General features: G+C 38.1%; 1 protein-coding gene across 5 annotated transcripts in view; it reads right to left on the reverse strand.

Annotated features, from left to right (window-relative positions):
- Positions 1 to 20,187, reverse strand: part of LOC119043920 (UDP-glucuronosyltransferase 2B31-like) — a 51,151-nt gene that overhangs the window by 24,436 nt on the left and 6,528 nt on the right. For all 5 annotated transcript variants that reach the window (XM_053662676.1, XM_053662678.1, XM_053662674.1 and 2 more), the window contains exon 2: positions 9,729 to 9,877. In XM_053662676.1, the coding sequence (XP_053518651.1) occupies positions 9,729 to 9,877 (149 nt within the window). The remainder of the gene's footprint in view (positions 1 to 9,728; positions 9,878 to 20,187) is intronic.

A 20,187-nucleotide genomic window follows, 5' to 3' on the forward strand; every position in this document is an offset into this window, starting at 1 on the left:
AAGAGTTAGTAATATTCCTCTACAGATATCTCTGGTCCACCAAAAAGAGGAATAAGTGGACCTTAGAGCAAATTCATCTTGAAGTATCTCTGGAAGCAAAAATCACAAAAGTGAGACTTTCATACTTTGGGCACATGTTGAGAAGCCAGGGTTCTTCTCTAAGGTAATAATCTTACCTTACCTTCTGTTGGGAAAACAGAAGAGAGCAAGAAAGAGGAAGATCAAATATGAGATTGATGATTCTATAAACGAAGCCATAGGCATGAGGCTACAAGAGCCGTGATGCTGCTAAGGCAAGCATTTTGTGGACATCAACTTAGGACTTGTATCTCAGTTGTGGATCCTCCGGATCTCCTCCTGGAGCCTCACCTCCCCAATCTTCTCTTTGTGGCTTGTGTACGCCCTGATTTGGCTTAAGACTACCAAAGCCCTGGGCGAGTGCCAAAGAGTGAGCTCCTTTGTGTTGGCCCTTTAGGAGAACACCTGGGATGCTAACAGACTCCCTTGTCCTTCCAGCAGACAGAGTAGAGTCCCTGGTGATTGTCACTGCCTGATACTATGCAGACCTCTCTTTCTGGCCCTGGTTCCCTTGTTTGGGGGTCCTGACATGTGGTTGAGACCTGAATGTTCCCTAGGGGAGATTCATGCAGTCACACAAGAGTGATTTCACAATGAATCCTTCCAGCTGCTCAGCTGGCCCACCTGCATGCTGGGCCAGCCCTCTCTGTGTCTCTGCCCTGATTACCAGTCTCTGTGTAGCCTCTCCTAGAGATTTTTGGGTGTAATACTCCTATTCAGCTATCTTTCATTGGGTCATTGAAAGTTAATTGCTCTTTAATTTAGCTGTAAATCCTGTTTCACGCAAGTTGAAAGTGTGTGTATCTTCACCTATTCTGCAGCCGACTTGGATCCCCTCACTATGTATTTTTATTAGAGAATTGATTCCATTTACATTGAAAGTAATAGGTGTACTTTTGTACACCTATTAGTAATAGGTGATAGATGTACTTTTGTCATTTTGGTCATTGTTTTTTAGTAGCTTTTGTAGTTCTTTTCTATTTCTCTCTTCCTTTATTGATCTGTCCCTTTTGGCCTGATGGTTTGGTTTAGCTTTTCTTTTTCATTGGTTTTGCAGGTCTTTGCTCACTCCCTTGAGCCAAAACAACCAGGACATTTTCTTCTTTTTTTTCTTTTTGTAGGGGTTCTTATTCTTTGTCTTGGGGGGCTATGTTTTATAGATTTATAATTTGTTGTTACCATGGGGTTTATATATTTTGATCTATACCTATAGCTTCTATTGTAAGTCACATACATTTTTGTGATCCTTCAAACATTACAGAAGAGCTATATTTTACTGCCCCCTCTATGTTTTGTTTCTGACATCATATTTTACAACCTTTTTTTTGTTGTGCATGCCCTATGTACTTATTGTTATTTTGCTAATATTGTGTTTAAATCATTATACTAATTAAAAAAAAATTCTTATTTTATTTTGTTTTTAAACAACTGTTGACATTCAATATTATTTTACAGTAGTTTCAGATGTGCAGCATAGCGGTTACATAATTGTATAGTTTGCAAAGTGATCCCCCACTATTTCTAGTACCATCTACCACTGTACATATTTATTACAATATTAATGACCATATTTTCCATGGTGAATATTTAGTATTTATTTATTTATTTATTTATTTCTGCCTAGGTGTTTGATTCTTTTGTTGTTGTTATTCAGTTACAGTTGTCTTTTTTCCCCCCTAATACTTTTTAAGTGGCTGGTCTGTTGTATTTATTATACGGTTAGCTTTACCAGTGGGATTTCATTCTTATGCCTGGTTATGAACTTTTTATTTCTGCTTAAAAAAGGCCTTTTAACATTTCTCATATAAATGATACACTAGTGATGAACTTTAATTTTTGCTTATCTAAATAAATTTTTAGTCTTCTTTGATGCTCCATGACAAGCTTGTCTGTTAGAGTATTCTAGTTTGCAGGTTCTATTCTTTTAGCAACTGAAATACATTCTGCTACAAACTTCTGGCATGCAACTTTTCTACTTGGAAATCAGCTGATAGTTTTATGATGTTTCCCTGTAGGTAACTAACTGTTTTTCTCTTTCTACCTTCAAGATCCTTTATTTATCACTAGTTTTTGTCATTTTAATTATAACATATCATAGTGAAGATATTTTTGTGTTGCTCTTGTTTTAGACTCTGAACTTCCTGGACCTGGGTGCTTGTTTCCTTCTCCAGGTTAGAAAAGCTTTTAGCTATTGTTTCCAAATAGTTTTTCTGCCCCTTTGTCTCTCTCTTGTCTTTCTGGGCTCCTATAATGTGAATTGTTGTATTTCTCCTATACAACAAAAGTACGACTCCTATAATGGTTGTATTTTTTATGTTGTTCCAGAGAACTCTTAAACTGTTCTTGCTTTTTAAAAAATTCTTTATTTTTTTTCTCTCCTGATTTTCACATTTCTATCTTTCAAGTTGCTACTCTATTCTTCTTTATTATTTAATATGTTGATTCTTCTACATATATATGTTTCTCATTTTAGTTTTTGTATTGTTCAGTTCAGATGATTGTCTTATATTTTGTAACTTTTTGTTAATGTTCTCACTATGGACTATGGTCTTCTATTTTTTGTCATGTTTAATGACCATCCTCATCACCATTGTATTGAATAATTTATCAGGCAAATTATTTATCTTTTTTCTTTAGAGGTTTTACTCCTGAGTTTTTTTATAGTTTCATTGGAATCATATTTCTGTGTTTTCTCATTTGTTTTATTTTCTGTATTTATTTTTAAGGATTAGATAAAGAGCTACCTGTCCCAATGGAATGGCTTTTGAAGTGGTTGCTTAAGGCACACAGGCTAGCCACAGGGAAGGCATACATAGGCTGAGTTTCCCACAGTGCACACCCCAGGGGAACCCTGCTAGGCTGGCTGGCTGGGTTGGGAGCTGCCAGGGGCATGTGGCTGCAGCAGTGTTATGGCTATCTGGCTGTCTGAGCTTAGAGTGGGTGTGGGATGAGCAGCATGCACTTGCGCATGGACTACTGCACTTGAATTAAATTTCTGGCCATGTTCTCTGTGGAAAGAGAATGTAAACAATGGCACTTGTTGGCACCTCCAATCCCAAAGAGTTTCCACAGAATGCAAAGAGTTCTCTCAGGTTCTCAACTTTCTCTATGCAATCTTTCTGCTTTTGTTGTTCTGAAGCTGCTCCAGCAACCCTCAGTTACCTTTCAGGAGGACTTTCTCTACATGTAGGTATATATTCAGTGTGTGCATGCATGAATGAGAGTTCGTGGTCTTTTTATGGTGACATTTCACACCTCTCCCCCTAAATCACTCTATAAACCTGGAGAATCACTATAATTCATGAGTCTGGTATTATTGTCTGAAATTTCCATGAAATAGCTGTAAGATTCCAGAAGTGTACTTGTATAGGTACTTATTTAAGTGACTATTTTCTGGCTTATTTACAAATGACACTTTTGTTCTGAAATCATATTCAATTAGTAGAATGTGCCACATGAAAGTAGCTGTGAGGGACCCTCATCACCACCTCACTGAGTCCCCCAGGGATCGCATGCCCCATGGTGGGACAGGTACAGCTGGGCCTTCTGCAGCAGAGATCTGATCACCCTGATGAGTGGCTCAGTTCAATGTATATGAAGTTCCTGGTAAACTCATGTTCCCCCCAAATTATTTCAGAATTATTTTGTGTTCCCCAATCCTTATCAGTTTTCAAATTTCATTACCTTCTGTACTGCAGAAATTTCTAATTGTTCAATGTACTTACTATACCCTCACCACACATATGTAAAGAGTGAAAAGTTTAATGAACATCTGGCCCAAATGTTATACTAATTTCTTCTGCCCCTTTGATCATTTGTTTTAACTTGTTGTTTCTCTCTGGAAAATAATAACCTAACCGTTTAACATGAAAAGTTTAATATTTCATTTTAATCATTATTTTATGCTTTTGTTTGAAAAATTACTATACAATTGACATCAACATTGTGTAAATTTAATGTGCAAAGTGTGTTGAGTTGATTAATTTACATATTATAGTATGAGTATGACCTTAATATTAGTGAACACCTCCATTTGGCCACCTAATTATTTTCTTGTGTGTGTGGTGAGAACATTTAATTTCTAGTTTGTAGAAACCTTCAAGTATATAACAGAGGACTGCTGGCTACAATCATTATATCTCCTGAAGTTAATCATATTTGAGTTGCAAGTTTGTGCCCTTTGATCAACTTCTCAACCTCCTGTGTTCTTTTCACCACTCTATACTAATTATCATTCTACTCTGTGTTCCTATGAGCTTGTGTTTTTATTATTTTATTTATTTATTTATATTTTTTAATTATATTATATTGGTTATGCTATTACAGTTATTCTGATTTTCTCCCTTTGTCCCCCTACACTCTGCACCTCCTTCTCCCTTAAGCCACCCCTCCCTCCATCATTGTTCAAGTCCATGGGCCACGCATAGGGTTCTTCGGCCACTCCATTTCCTGTGCTGTACTTTACATCCCCATGGCTGTTCTTTTTTAAAAATATATTTTATCGATTATGCCATTACAGTTCTATTTCCCCCCTTCATTCCCCTCCACCCTGTACTCCCCTCCACCTTGCACACCCCTCCCCCAACATTCCCCCCTTTAGATTATGACCACATGTCTCAAGTTCTTTTTTTTTTATATGAGTATAATTCTTTATAAAGATTTGTACCCCAATCTTTTACCATATGATCTCACCTTTAACAGGAAGTCTCAAGTTCTTTAGATTCTATATTTTTCATACTATTCTTGCCCTTCCTCCTATCTATTTTCTACCTACCATCTCTACTACTTATTTTCTGTACCTTCTCCCCTCTTCTTCTTCTCCCACTCCCCTGTTGCTAACCCTCCATCTGGTCTTCATTTCTATGGTTTACTCCTGATCTAGCTGTCCTCTTAGTTTGTTTTTGTTTTAGGTGTGGTTCTTAGTAACTGTGAGTTTGCTGTCCTTTCACTGTTCATCTTTTTTATCTTCTTTTTCTTAGGTAAGTCCCTTTAACATTTCATATAATAAGGGCTTGGTGATGATGAACTCTTTGAATTTGATCTTATCTGAGAAGCACTTTATCTGTCCTTCTATTCTAAATGAAAGCTTTCCTGGATAGAGCAATCTTGGATGTAGGTCTTTGGATTTCATAACTTGGAATACTTTTTTTCAGCCCCTTCTTGCCTGTAAGGTCCCTTTTGAGAAATCCACAGACAGTCTGATGGGAACTCCTTTGTAGGTGAGTGTCCCCTTATGTCTTGCTGCTTCTAGGATTCTCTCCTTCATTTTAATCTTGGCTAATGTAATGATGATGTGCCTTGGTGTGTTCCTTCTTGGGTACAACTTCTTTGGGACTCTTTGAGCTTTCTGGATTTTCTGGAAGTCTATTTTCTTTGCTAGATTGGGGAAGGTCTCTCCTTTATTATTTGTTCAAATAAGTTTTCCACTCTTTGCTGTTCCTCTTCCCCTTCTGGTACCTCTATAATTCATATGTTGGAATGTTTAAAAATGTCCTGGAGATTCCTAAGCGTCTCCTCATTTTTTTGAATTCTTGTTTCTTCATCCTTTTCTGTTTGGTCATTTTTTTCCTCTTTCTGGTCCACTCCTTTGATATGAGTCCCAGTTTCCTTCCCATTATTATTGTTTTTCTGTGCATTTCCCTTCATTTCAATTAGTTTAGCCTTCATATGTTCCTCTAATTTGTGACTATAATCAAACAGTTCTGTGAGCATTCTTATCATCAGTGTTTTGAACTGTGCATCTGAAAGTTTAGCTATTTCTTCATCACTTAGATTTATCGGCTCTGGGGCTCTGAGTTGTTCTTGAGCCATGTTTTGATCTGTTCCTGCCTGTTATGTACCAGGAGGTGTTCACCAGGGCGGGGCTACCCAGGTTGCTGGCTTGTGATGCTATATGTGGGGGTGGGTCAGAGAGAGGCCACCCAGGGCACTGGTTTGTGATGCTGTTTGTGGGTGCATGGTCACAGAGGGACAATGGCGGTCCCCTCTGCCACTTTCTGCCACTGGGGCCTGCTCAGTCTGTCTCACTGCTTTGATCCTTCACCGGTTTATCTGCACTCGAATGTGTGACTGTGGTCAGCCCTCAGTGGGTCAGCCCGCTACTCCACACTTGGGATCTGCCTATTGCTGCCAGCAAGCCTGGGTTGCAAGCCTGGGTTGCACGCCCGGGTTCGTCTGGTGGATCTTTCCTGCCTGCCCCTGCTCTGCTGAAGGGTTCGTTGTTGTCACACTTCCGTGTAATTCAATTTTCTGTGGTTTGGATGCATTTTTATTGCTAAAACTTTGTTGTTTTTAAACTTGGTTGTTGAGAAGGTGCAGTGCTTCCACCTATGCCTCCATCTTGGCGGAAGTCCCCACTGAGCTTGTGTTTTTACATTCCACTTATAAGTGCATGACACTTTATATTGTGGACCACTCTGCCTGGTTTCTGGAATTGTACCTATTTACCCCCTGTGGCTAAAGATGAGTCAGTGACCTCTGGAATGCGAGCCATAGGAGACAAAGCTTGTCTCTGGTAGCAAATGCTGCCTCAGTTTCCTCCCTGCCCTCAAAGTATGGTCAGCAGTCCTTGACAGGTAAAACCCCACAGACGAGGGGCAACCTAGGCCAGACACGATCACTTCGGAGGCCATCATGGAAGAAGTCGGGAAGGGAGGTTGCAACAAAGAACAATAGACTCTGCCCCCCAGCTTTGAGATAGCTCAAGTTCCCTTGTCCTCTGGGAGTAGCACTTCCTGGCTCTAATCCACTTAAGCCTGAATACCTGATGAGGAGGGGTACAGCTCCTTGTCTTGCTAGAGTGTGTCCTGGGGAAAAATCTGGCATCACAAAGACTTCCTGATAAACCTTTGAAATCTGCTCTGATAAGAGTGCTTTCATTCATATGTTAAGAATTCGAGCAGGAAACCCTAAAACTCTACTCCTGACAAACTGTGACTCAGACTAAGCTCTCAGATTTCTTTGAAATGTTATCTATTGTTTGATCCTTGCCTCCCTGTATTCCCATATTTTACAACCCAATAAAAGCCTTTAGAAGAAGGGGCTCAACACCTTTTTCCCCTGAGAAACTGGCACCCTCCCCTCCCCAAGCAGATCACAATAAGTGTCAGTCATGTTCACTCTCATCAATGGCACATAGGGGTACTTGTGAGGAAAGTCACTGCCACAATATTATTTGTCTTTTTTCATTGTGACTTATATCACTTAGCATATTGCCTTCATGGTTTATCTGTATTGTCCCAGATGGTAGGATTTCCATTTTTTCTCATGACTGTATAATATTCTGTTTTGTGTGTTATGTCTTGCTGTGTAGTTTACATCTCTTTACCCATTCATTTGTTGATAGACACTTAAGTTGTTTCCATTTATTGGCTATGGTAAATAATGTTGCAATAAACATGGGTTTAGAAATATATTTTAATATTCTGTTTTTTTTTTTTTTTACTTTGGGATATATACCCAGAATTAGGATTTCTGGATCATATGGTAGATCTTTTTTAATTTCTCAAAAATATCCATACAGTTTTCTATAGTGGGTGCAACGATTTTACATTTCTACTGACAGTACACAAGGTTCTGTTTCTTTCTAGATCACTGGCTTTTCTCACATAGCTAGTTTGAATTTTCAGGGGGTAAATTGTGTATATTCATTCCTGCATTTGGTTGCTGGAGGATTATTGTGAAACTTGGTGATTTAAGTTTTTTAGTTTTTCATGCCCTTGAAAATTTTGCAGCGCTGTTTTTTTTTTTGTGTGTTTGAATTAGCAGTCACCTACTTTCATCTTTAGTGCTTCCAAGGAAGAAATACCATTAGTCAATACTGACACAGATAAGGCTTTTTCAGGACTTGTATAAATATGCTAGCTCCCTGCTTCTGTCTCTCTCTTGTGGGTGAATTCCTAAATCTGGATGTCCTTCTTCCATCCTATAAAGCACCAGGCCATATGCTGAGAGCCTCCCTATTTCCCTGAAGGTGGTGCTACAGCTCCAGTTTGTAGTTTCTCTCTTGCGAGCAAATGCTTGCTTGCATTCTGCTCTTGATCTGAAGCCTTCTCCTAAATGTTGTTCTTGCTGCTAAGCTTAGCAGTTTGTACATGGAGCTGAGTGTAGAGGGCAGGATGTATGGGTTTGGAATGCAGTTTTCTTTTGGTGCCCACAGCCCAGTTGAGGGATCTGTAAGAGAGGTTTTCTTCCTAGTTTGTGGTCAGGCTTCCTGATGGAGGAGGGAGTGCAGTCAGCAGGAACTGTGTCTCTTCAATGTCCTCTGGGCATCTTATGTGCTATTCTCCTGATCTGTTCCCTTTCACCACTTACTGAGCTCCTAATTTCATATTTTGGATATTGTGTGAGTGAAATGGGCCTTTCAGAAGCTCATTTCCAAAGGGCTCTTTTGCACACCAGGGAAAGCTCACCCTCCACGAACTCACTTGTCCTATCCCCTGTTGAAGAAATCATGGGCTCTCGCTGAGCTTTCATCTGTGCTGTCTTGGAGGAGCAGTGATGCTGGAAAAGTCAAGCTTCTCTCTACCTCATACCAAAGCATTTAAATGCATATATTGTGCTCCAATAGTGTGCTCCACTAGTGTGTTGGAACATCTCCCATGGAAACTTTGACTTCCACAACAGCTCCCTAAGCCATAGGTGCCTGCCCAAGTCAGGGTTTGTACATGCTCCTGGACTGCAGCCAGGAGGGGTGGGAACAATTCACAATATCCTGTAGACATCACAGACAGTTCTGGTGTCTCTCTGCCTATTACGTAATGTACATAGTTGGGCGAGATTCTTCCCTGGTCTGTTGGCATGTAATGCTAGATCCCAACTTCCACAGAGACATTTTTGTTCATGTGTATATAGCACTTTTTTGTTGTTAAAGGGACAGTAAAAGGGATCTTTTATGCTCACCTATGCCTGATTGCTGTTGTCACTCCTGATGCGGGATGATCCATTCCCATGGGATATTCTCTAGGATTATAGTAGCATTATGTGGTTCCTTTTTTTTTTTTTTTAAGATTTTATTTATTTATCATTAGAGGGGAAGGGAAGGAGAGAGGGAGAGAAACATTAATGTATGGTTGCCTTTCATGGGTCCCCTGCTGGGAAGTGGCCTGCAGGGAACTGGTCTGCAACCCAGTTGTGTGCCCTGAGTGGGAATCGAACTGTGATCCTCTGCTTCGCAGGCCTGTGCTTAATCCACTGAACTACACCAAACAGGGCTTTGTTGTTTCTTTATTATGATACTTTTCACACAATTTTTATTACTTGCTTAGATCTTTTCAAGTAGAATATCTTGTGTGTGAGAGCAAACATTGTGTCTATTCTTCTACATACCCATCACTTATCCTTGCAGTATTCTAGTGATGATAAAAATGTTCTTTGAATCATGGCTGATACTTTCTTATGCATTGAATTAACAAGGCCTTAATTTAACTGAATTGATGTCCAAAGCCTGCCAAGTATAACTCTTTATGCTATAGTGATCATGACATTCAGACTCCTGTAACAGGATAGAAATATATGAGCTTCTAATTGTCATGTTACTTTCCTTCTATTCCCATATCGCACTGTGATCAGACCTTCTAAATGAAGAAGACAGGATAATTACTACTAAATATGCAAAGTAAACAAAGTAGAGCAAACAGGGACAGGTTTACCTTGGGCAGAGGTTTGGCAGGCTTGCAGTGGAGTCCTCCAACAAATTCAAAATGTGGCAAGAGTGGGCGAGGAAATTCAAAATCCCAATAGGTTCGAATGAGCCACATATCAGCTTTCCCCATCAACTCAGATAAAGTTGTGGGTCTCCCTAAAAGGGAAAAGAAAAACAAAGAGAAAGTAGATCAAATAGAAATGCTGTACACAATTTACAATAGCCAAGAGTTGGAAGCAACCTAGGTGCCCATCAGTAAATGAATGGATCAAAAAATTGTGGTACATATACACCATGGAATTTTATGCAGCAGAGAGAAAGAAGGAGCTACTACCTTTTGCAACAACATGGATGAAACTGGAAAGCATTATGCTGAGTGAAATAGGCCAGGCATTGAAGGACAAATACCATATGATCTCACCTTTGACAGGAAGCTAAAGAATAAAACAAACAAGCAAACAGAATAAAAACAAAGACGCTGAAATAGAGAACAAGTGGGCAGCGACCAGAGGGGAGAGGGAAGGGAACTTAAGGGGAAAAAGGGGGAGGGATTTTGAGGAACAAGTATGAAAGACACAGAGATGTTTACTGTGGGGGGGAATGGGAGGGAGGGGGGAGATCGGGCGAGGGCGGAGAGAAAAAAAATGTACTTGAAAAGTAACTAAATTAAAAAAAAAAAAGAAATGCTGTAATGTGAGTATACCATTTAGTTTTCTGAAAAAGCTTGGGATAACGTAGCCAAACACCTTTAAACTGTGGTGGTTTTATAAGCAAATATAATTATGTAATATGCATGCTTCATATTATGTTGTTTATATATATGAACTATACATATGATAAAATGTATAGTTTTTCTTCTCTAAATCACATCTGTACTTTCACAATAATAGAAAATGTTTAAACATAAGCAAATATAGACTTAAACATGGTTTTGTTTACTCTGTAAAGCTGCAACAATAATAGATGCAAATATAAACAATGTTTTAACTCCTCAATCAATTAATTTTACCATAGCAATGGAAACACATTCCTCTAGACTATTTTGTGTGGTTTCTACAATTTAGCAAGCAAGTCACTGGTACTATAACAGCATGTGGTTTATTTTAGGAGCTTAATAATTCTTTTCCTTAATAAAAATATTTGCAAATAACTGCTGAAATATTTGGAACATTTTCATAAGGCGTAATAATAGATGTCTTCACATTTAATTTTGGCTTTAAAGGGAGAGTTTTCACAAAACATGTGGGTTGGCCCAAAGTTTTTTTTGTTTGTTTGTTGTTTGTTTATTCAGATGGCTCTAGTAGTGCTTAGTTGTCTTTAACTTCATTGTAAACAATTATGTTTGATTGTATTTTGACAACTGTCATACCAGTGTGCATTTAAATACAATCAAACTTGTTGAATTTTTGTGTAACCCTTTTAATATTTAAGAGGGAAGAAAACGAGCAACTTTTTGGCATATCATACATTGTTATTTTAAGATAGCTAAAAATTCAACTGAAACACAAAAAATGTGTGGAGTGTGTGGAGAAGGTGCTGTGAGTGATCAAATGTGTCAAAAATGGTTTGAGAAGTTTCATGCTGGGAATTTCTCATTGAACAATGCTCCATGGTAGGTAGACCACTTCAAGTTGAGAGCAACAAAATCAAAACATTAATTGAGAACAATTAACATTATACCACATGGAAGATAAATGACATACTCAAAATATCCAAATCAGGCATTTAAAAAAATTAGCACCAGCTTGGCTGTGTTAACTGCTTTGTGGTTTGGTTTCTATAGAACTTAAGTGAAAAAAGTATTCTTGACCGTATTTCTGCATGTGATTCCCTACTTAAAGGTAATGAAAACATTCCATTTTTAAAACAAATTGTGATGGATAGTAAAAAGTGGATACTTTATAATAATGTGTAATAGCAGAGACTATGGGGCAAACAATAAGAACCACCCACCACACAAAAGGCCAGTCTTTGTCCAAAGAAGGTGATGTTATGCATATGGTGAGAGAGGAAGGGAATCCTCTATTGTTAGCTCCTTCTATAAAACCAAACAATTAATTCCAACAAGTACCACTCCAAGTTAGACCAACCGAAACAGCCTTTAATGAAAAGCATACAGAATTAGTCAAAAGAGAGCACACCACCTTCCATCAGAATAATTAAAGACAACATGTTACTTTGATGACCAGGCAGAAACTTTACAGCTTGGCTGGGAAGTGCTGATTCATCTGCCATATTTACCAGACATTGCACCTTCAGATATCCATTTATTTAGGTCTTCAAAAAATTCTAGTGATGGAAAATAATTCAGTTCCTTGGAAGACTGCAAAAGGTACTTGACGTAGTTCTTTTCTTAAAAAGATAAAAAATTTTGGGGAAGATGGAATTATGAAGTTGCCTGAAAATGGCAGAAGGTAGTGGAACAAAGTGGTGAGTACATTGTTCAAAAAAGTTATGGGTGAGGAAGAGGCATGATGGTGGAGGAGTGAGTGGAAGCAATACTGACCTCTTCTCAGGACTAATGTGGAATTACAACTAAATTGTGGAGAAATCACCCAGAACAAACAACTGAACAGTAGTGAGAGAGAGAAGCCTTATAACCTCGGACTGACAGAAGAATCATCTTCAGTACTAACCGACTGGTAAGGAGTGTGGTGTAGACTTGAGAGGGCTGGCTGGGTGCCCACAGTTGGCAATGCTGGAGGGGAAATGAAGCAATTGGTTGGATCCCCTGGAAAGTGTAGGATCTAAACCCTAAGCTGGGATCCCCATACTAGAGCACTAGAGACCAAAAATTATACAGGTAGCCACCAGCAGCAAAAAGCAGCAAGGTTGCTGTATGGCAGAGATGGATGGATTAAGATGCAAAAGAGCTATTTAAAGGGCCGGCACTCAAACTTTTATTTGTAGACACTTACCAAGGGCTCTGGCAAAGGTGACAGGCAGAGTGGGCTATAGATGCCCTAGGGGATACTTGGGACAGAAGCTCTGGGGAGAGAACTGAGAGTATCTGCTGGGATCCCAGTGCTGAGTCATCCCCCATACCACAGCAGCCATCGTGCTCACACAGACCACTCTTCTTCTGGGAGAGGCAGCTGGGGAGGAACATTAGCCCCAACACCAGGAGGGATTCTGCCTTCCCCTATGGGGTCCAAGCCTGACTGCTGAGTTTAAAATGACTGGATTAACAATTGAAGGATATAGACAGGAATAGGAGATCCATGAATGTCTCAAACAGGCTGCCTAAGATCAGATGGGGTCAACAACTGACATCACCAGAGGTAGATCCAGAAAGGAAAAACAGTGGCAAATACTAGAGGTAATGAGAGGAAATCCACTGTGGTCTTCTCCATGATTAGTAATATTTTCTTTCCTGCATAGCTTTTTAACATTCATTTCTTGTCCATCAAGTTTGTGCATATTAAGTAACTAGATTTTATACTATAGTTTATTTCTCTCTTAGTCTTAGTCCACACACTTCCCTTATCAATACTGGTTCATTTGCTGTTGATAGTGGGATGTTGGGGTTGATATTTTGGGATATGTGGTTTTGTTCCCTATGCTGTGGCAGTACCTCCACAGCAGCATACAAGACATGGTGGACACACTGACCCTTAGTCAACCAGGTAGAGGGAAGGATTCACCAAAGAATGACCCAACAACAATCGATATCTAATTACATTTAAAGAGTCAACATAAACGGCATAAAGGGCATCCCAAGATCATCAAGGGCAGGATATCAAGAAGACCGCAGCACTAAATCTGCTGGTCTCACAATGTAGAAGTTCACACCAACAACTCAGAGAGTCAAAACAGGTCAATTTAAGATGCAGAGGCAAACAAAAAGAATCTCACAAATAATAGGAAGACAAAGAAACACCAAACGAAGGGAAAGGAAGAATCCTCAGAAAAAAAACACTAAATGAAATAAAGGTAAATTCAAAGATCAGAGATATTCAGTTCAAATCAATGGTTATAAGAAAGCTCAATGAGCTCACTGAGAATTACCAAAAACTACAGGGAAGGTATATTTAACTTACTGCGAATTACACCATCATGAAAGAGGATATAGAAACAGTCAACAAGTGCCAAAAGAAAATGAAAAAATAATATTTCTGAATTGAATGAAAGAGTAGAAGGAATCAAAAGCAGGCTAGATGAAGCAAAGGATTGAATCAGGGAGCTGGAGGACAAGGTACAAAAAACTCCCAGGAAGAGAAAGAAAAAAAAAGATTCAAAAAGAGGGTTAAAGAAAATGCAGGACAACATGAAACATAATCATATCAATACAAAAAGGATACCAGAAGAGAAAGAGGAGCAAGGAATAGAAAACCTGTTGAAGTAATGATGGTAAACTTCCTTAATTTGATGAGAAAAAAACTCACACAAATCCCAGAAATAAAGGGTGTTTTAATCAAAAGGAACCCTAAGAGGCCCACTCCAAGACACATCATAATTAAAATGGCAAAGGTCCAAGACAAAGAGAAAATCTTAAAGTCAGCAAGAGAGAAACAGCAACAGAGAATATACAAGGGAGCCCTGATCAGGCTGGTCACTTACTTTTCAATGGAAATGTTCCAAGCCAGAAGGAATACCAAGAAATATTCCAAGTAATGAAAAGCAAGGGCTGCAACAAAGACTACCCAGCAAGGCTCTCAATTAAAATGGAAGGCCAAATAAGGAGCTTCCCGGACAGAAAAGCCTCAGAGAACACATCCACTCCAAACCAGCTCTGCAAGAGATGCTAATGGGACTGCTTTAAGAAAAGGAATAAAAAGAGTGAGAGAGAAGAACACAGGTACAAAGGGAGTAAAATAACAATGAATAAGTACCTATCAATAATACTTTTAAATGTAAATATATTAAATACTCCAATCAAAAGACATAGGGCAGCTGAATGGACGAGAAACTATGACCCACACATATGCTGCATAAAACAGACCCAGTTCAGAACAAAAGCCCCACACAGACTATAAATAAAGGGTTGGAAAAAAATATTCCAAGGAAATGGACAAGAAACAAGTTGGGGTAGCAATACTTATATTAGACAAAACAAACTTCAAAACAAAGGCCAAAAAACCAACAGAGAAGGACACTTCATAATACTCAAGGGAAAAATTCATGAAGAACACAAACATTATAAATATATATGCACCCAAAATAGGAGCAAGCAAAGGTATAAGAAAAATCTTTGAAGACTTCAAGAAAGATATAGATAGCAACACACATATACTAGGAGATTTTAACACCCCACTGTCAACAAATGATAGACCTTCCAAACAAAATATCAACAAGGATATTTTGGCACTGGACAAAACCTTAATCAAATTGACTTAACTGACTACATATATAGTCAGTTAAGTTATATATATAGTCAGTAAGTTTTATATATATATATATATATATATATATGCAGTAAGTTATATATATAGTCAGTAAGTTATATATATATAGTCAGTAAGTTATATATATAGTCAGTAAGTTATATATAGTCAGAAAGTTATAGATATATAAATATGTGTGTGTATATATATATATATATATATATATAAACTTTCAAACCAAATGAACAAATTAGTCTTCAGAGGGAAGTTCATAGTGGTACAAGCACACCTAAAAGAGATAGAAACATTTCCAATAACAACTTCACCCTATATCTGCAGGAACTGGAGAAACAACAAACAAAGCCCAGAATTAGTGGAAGGAAGGAAATATCCAAGATCAGAACAGACTTGAATGATATAGACACTAAAAGAGCAATTCTAAGGATGAATAAATCCTGGAGCTTGTTCTTTGAAAAGATAACTAAAATCAAGAAGCTTTTAAGCAGACCCATCAAGAATAAAAGAGAGAGAACCCAAAATAATAAAATCAGTAATAGAAGAGGAGATATTACAACAAAAAACTCAGAGATACAAAGAATTATAAGAAATTAATATGAAGAACTACATGTCAAGAAATTTGAAACCCTGAGTAAAATGGACAAATTTCTAGAAAAATATAGTCTTCCAAAACTGAATGAAGAAGAAGAAGAATGCTTTGAACAGACTGATAACAGCTGGCAAAGCAGAAGCAGAAATAAAAAGAACTCCTGGCACACAAAAGCCCTGGACAGGACAGTTTCACTGAAGAATTTTACAAAATATTTAAGGAAGAGCTTACCCCTATCCTTCACAGACTATTCCAAAAAATACAAGAGGAGGGAAGTCTCCCAAATATATATATATATTTTAATATTAAATTTTATTTAGTTACTTTTCAAGTACATTTTTTTTAATCTATTTCTCCCATCCCACCCCACCCCCCTGCCCGATCTTCCCCCTCCCTCCTATTCCCCCCAACTCAGTCCTCATCTCTGTGTCTTTCATACTTGTTCCTCAAAATCCCTCCCCCTTTTTCCCCTTAAGTTCCCTTCCCTCTCCCCTCTGGTCGCTGCCCACTTGTTCTCTATTTCAGCGTCTTTGTTTTTATTCTGTTTGCTTGTTTGTTTTATTCTTTAGCTTCCTGTCAAAGGTGAGATCATATGGTATTTGTCCTTCAATGCCTGGCCTATTTCACTCAGCATAATGCTTTCCAGTTCCATCCATGTTGTTGCAAAAGGTAGTAGCTCCTTCTTTCTCTCTGCTGCATAGAATTCCATGGTGTATATGTACCACCATTTTTTGATCCATTCATTTACTGATGGGCACCTAGGTTGCTTCCAACTCTTGGCTATTGTAAATTGTGCTGCTATGAACATTGTGGTGCATAGGTTTTTTGAAATTGATGTTTTAGGATTCTTGGGGTATAATCGTAGCAGTGGAATTGCTGGGTCAAAAGGCAGGTCAATTTTTATTCTTCTGAGAAAATTCCATACTGTTTTCCATAATGGTTGTACCAGTCTGCAATCCCACCAACAGTGAACTAAGGTCCCCTTTTCCCCACACCCTCTCCAACATTTGTTGTTTGTTGCTTTGTTTATGATAGCCATCCTGACTGGTGTAAAGTGGTATCTCATTGTGGTTTTAATTTGCATCTCTCTGATAGCTAACGATATTGAGCATCTCTTCATGTGTCTCTGGATATTCTGTATGTCCTCTTTAGAGAAGTGTCTGTTCAAGTCCTTTTCCCATTTTTTAATTGGGTTCGATGTCTTCCTAGAGTGGAGTCGTGTAAGTTCTTTGTATATTTTGGAGATTAAACCTTTGTCTGAGGTATCATTGGCAAATATGTTTTCCCATACAGTTGGTTGTCTTTTTAATTTAATACTGTTTTCTTTAGCCATGCAGAAGCTTTTTATTTTGATGAGATCCCATTTGTTTATTCTTTCCTTTATATTCCTTGCTCTAGGGTACATATCCGTAAAAATGTTGCTGCGTGGAATATCTGAGATTCTCTTGCCAATGTTCTCCTCTAGGACTTTAATGGTATCATGGCTTATATTTAAGTCTTTTATCCACCTTGAATTTATTTTGGTGTATGGTGTAAATTGGTGCTCAAGTTTCATTTTTTTGCACGTAGCTGTCCAGTTCTCCCAACACCATTTGCTGAAGAGGCCATCTTTACTCCATTTTATGTTACTGCCCCCTTTGTCGAATATTAATTGACTGTAGAGGGTTGGGTTGATTTCTGGGCTCTCTGTTCTGTTCCATTGGTCTATGTGCCTGTTTTTATGCCAGTACCAGGCTGTTTTGATTACAGTGGCTTTGTAATACAGTTTGATATCAGGTATTGTGATCCCTCCTACTTTGTTCTTCTTTCTCAAAAGAGCAGCTGCTATTCGGGCTTGTTTATGATTCCATATAAATTTTTGAAGTGTTTGTTCTATGTCTGTGAAATACGCCATTGGTACTTTAATAGGTATTGCATTGAATCTGTATATTGCTTTGGGTAGTATGGACATTTTGATGATGTTAATTCTTCCAATCCATGAACACGGTATATGTTTCCATTTGTTTGTGTCTTCCCTGATTTCTTTCTTCAGTGCTGTGTAGTTTTCTGCATACAGGTCTTTTACCTCTTTGGTTAGGTTTATTCCCAGATATTTTATTTTTCTTTTTGCTATATCGAATGGGATTTTTTCCTTGATTTCTGCTTCTGCTGATTCATTGTTTGTATACAAAAATGCCTTTGATTTCTGGATATTGACTTTGTATTCTGCTGTTTTGCCAAATTCATTAATTAGTTTGAGCAGTTTTTGGGTAGAGTCTATAGGATTTTCCATGTACACTATCATGTCATCTGCAAACAGTGACAATTTTGTTTCCTCCTTTCCTATTTGGATGCCTTTTATTTCCTTTTCCTGCCTGATCGCTGTGGCCAAAACTTCTACTATATTGAATAGAAGTGGTGAAAGTGGACATCCTTGTCTTGTTCCTGATCTTAGTGGAAAAGCTTTTAGTTTTTGTCCATTGAGTATGATATTGGCTGTAGGTCTCTCATAAATGGCCTTTATTATATTGAGGAATGTTCCCTCTATTCCCATTTTGCTGAGTGTTTTTATCATAAATGGGTGTTGTACCTTATCGAAAGCTTTTTCTGCGTCTATTGATATGATCATGTGGTTTTTGTCTTTGCTTTTGTTTATGTGATGAATTACATTTACTGTTTTGCGAATGTTGAACCATCCTTGCATCCCTGGGATGAATCCCACTTGGTCATGGTGTATAATCTTTTGGATATATTGTTGGATGCGATTTGCTAATATTTTGTTGAGGATTTTAGCATCTATGTTCATCAGTGATATTGGCCTGAAGTTTTCTTTCTTTGTTGTATCTCTCTCTGGTTTTGGAATTAGGATGATGCTGGCTTCATAAAAGGAGTTTGGGAGTTTTCCATCCTTTTGGATTTTTTTGAATAGTCTGTGAAGAATGGGGGTTAGCTCTTCCTTAAATGCTTTGTAGAATTCTCCTGTGAATCCATCTGGTCCAGGGCTTTTGTGTGATGGGAGTTTTTTGATTACTGCTTCAATTTCTTTTGCTGTTATTGGTCTATTCAGGTTTTCTACTTCTTTTTCATTGAGTTTTGGGAGATTATATTTTTCTAGAAATGTGTCCATTTCCCCTAGGTTCTCAAATTTCTTGGCATACAGTTCTTCATAGTAATTTCTTACAATCCTCTCTATTTCTGTGGTATCAGTTGTAATCTCTCCTCTTTCATTTCTGATTGTGTTTATTTGTGTCCGTTCCCTTCTTTTCTTGATGAGCCTACTTAAAGGCTTGTCTATTTTGTTTATTTTTTCAAAGAACCAACTCCTGGATTCATTGATCTTTAGAATTGTACTTTTAGTCTCTATGTCATTTAGTTCTGCTCTGATCTTAGTTATTTCCTTCCTTCTACTTGCTTTGGGCTGTTTTTGTTGTTGTTCCTCGAGTTCTTGCAGGCGTAGAGTAAGGTCATTTGTTTGAAAAGTTTCTGTTTTCTTTAGGTAGGCCTGTATTGCTATAAACTTCCCTCTCAGGACTGCCTTGGCTGTATCCCATAAGTTTTGGGTTGTTGTGAGGTCATTTTCATTTATTTCCAGAAACTTTTTGATTTCTTCCCTAATTTCATTCTTGACCCATTAGTTGTTTAATAGCATACCGTTCAGTCTCCATGATTTTCGGTGTTTTGGGTTTTTTCCTTTGGGGTTGGTTTCCAGTTTCAGTCCCTTATGGTCAGAGAAAATGCTTGGTATGATTTCAATATTCTTGAATTTGTTGAGGCTTGTTTTGTGCCCTATCATGTGGTCTATCTTTGAGAATGTTCCATGTGCATTTGAAAAGAATGTGTATTTAGCTTCTTTGGGGTGAAGAGCTCTGTATATATCAGTTAGGTCCATTTCATCAAGGGTGTTGTTTAATGCCGCAATGTCTTTGTTGATATTTTGTTTGGAAGATCTGTCCATTTTTGATAGTGGGGTGTTAAAATCCCCCACTATAATTGTGTTGCTGTCTATATCTTTCTTGAATTCCTCTAAGATTTTCCTTATATATTTTGGTGCTCCTATGTTGGGTGCATATATATTTATGATGTTAATGTCTTCTTGGTGGATTCTTCCCTTGAGTATTATGAAGTGACCTTCTGGGTCACTCTTTATGGCTCTTTTTTTGAAGTCTATTTTATCTGATATGAGAATTGCTACCCCAGCTTTTTTTCTTGTCCATTTGCTTGGAAAATTTGTTTCCATCCTTTCACTTTTAGTCTGTGATGGTCTTTTGTCCTGAGGTGGGTCTCTTGTAGGCAGCATATGTGTGGGTCATACTTTCTTATCCATGATGCTATTCTGTGTCTTTTGATTGGAGTATTTAATCCATTTACATTTAAGGTTATTATTGATAGGTACTTATTCATTGCCATTTTTGTACCTGTGTTCCTCTCTGTCTGTCTCTTTTCCTTCCTTTCCTTAAAGCAGACCTTTTAGTATTTCTTGTAGAGCTGGCTTGGTGGCGGCATATTCTTTTAGACTTCTTTTGTCTTGGAAGCTCTTTATTTGGCCTTCTATCTTG

This window comes from Artibeus jamaicensis, unplaced genomic scaffold, assembly GCF_021234435.1.
Source record: "Artibeus jamaicensis isolate MK-2021 breed Jamaican fruit bat unplaced genomic scaffold, CSHL_Jam_final contig_2700, whole genome shotgun sequence".
NCBI lineage: Eukaryota > Metazoa > Chordata > Mammalia > Chiroptera > Phyllostomidae > Artibeus > Artibeus jamaicensis.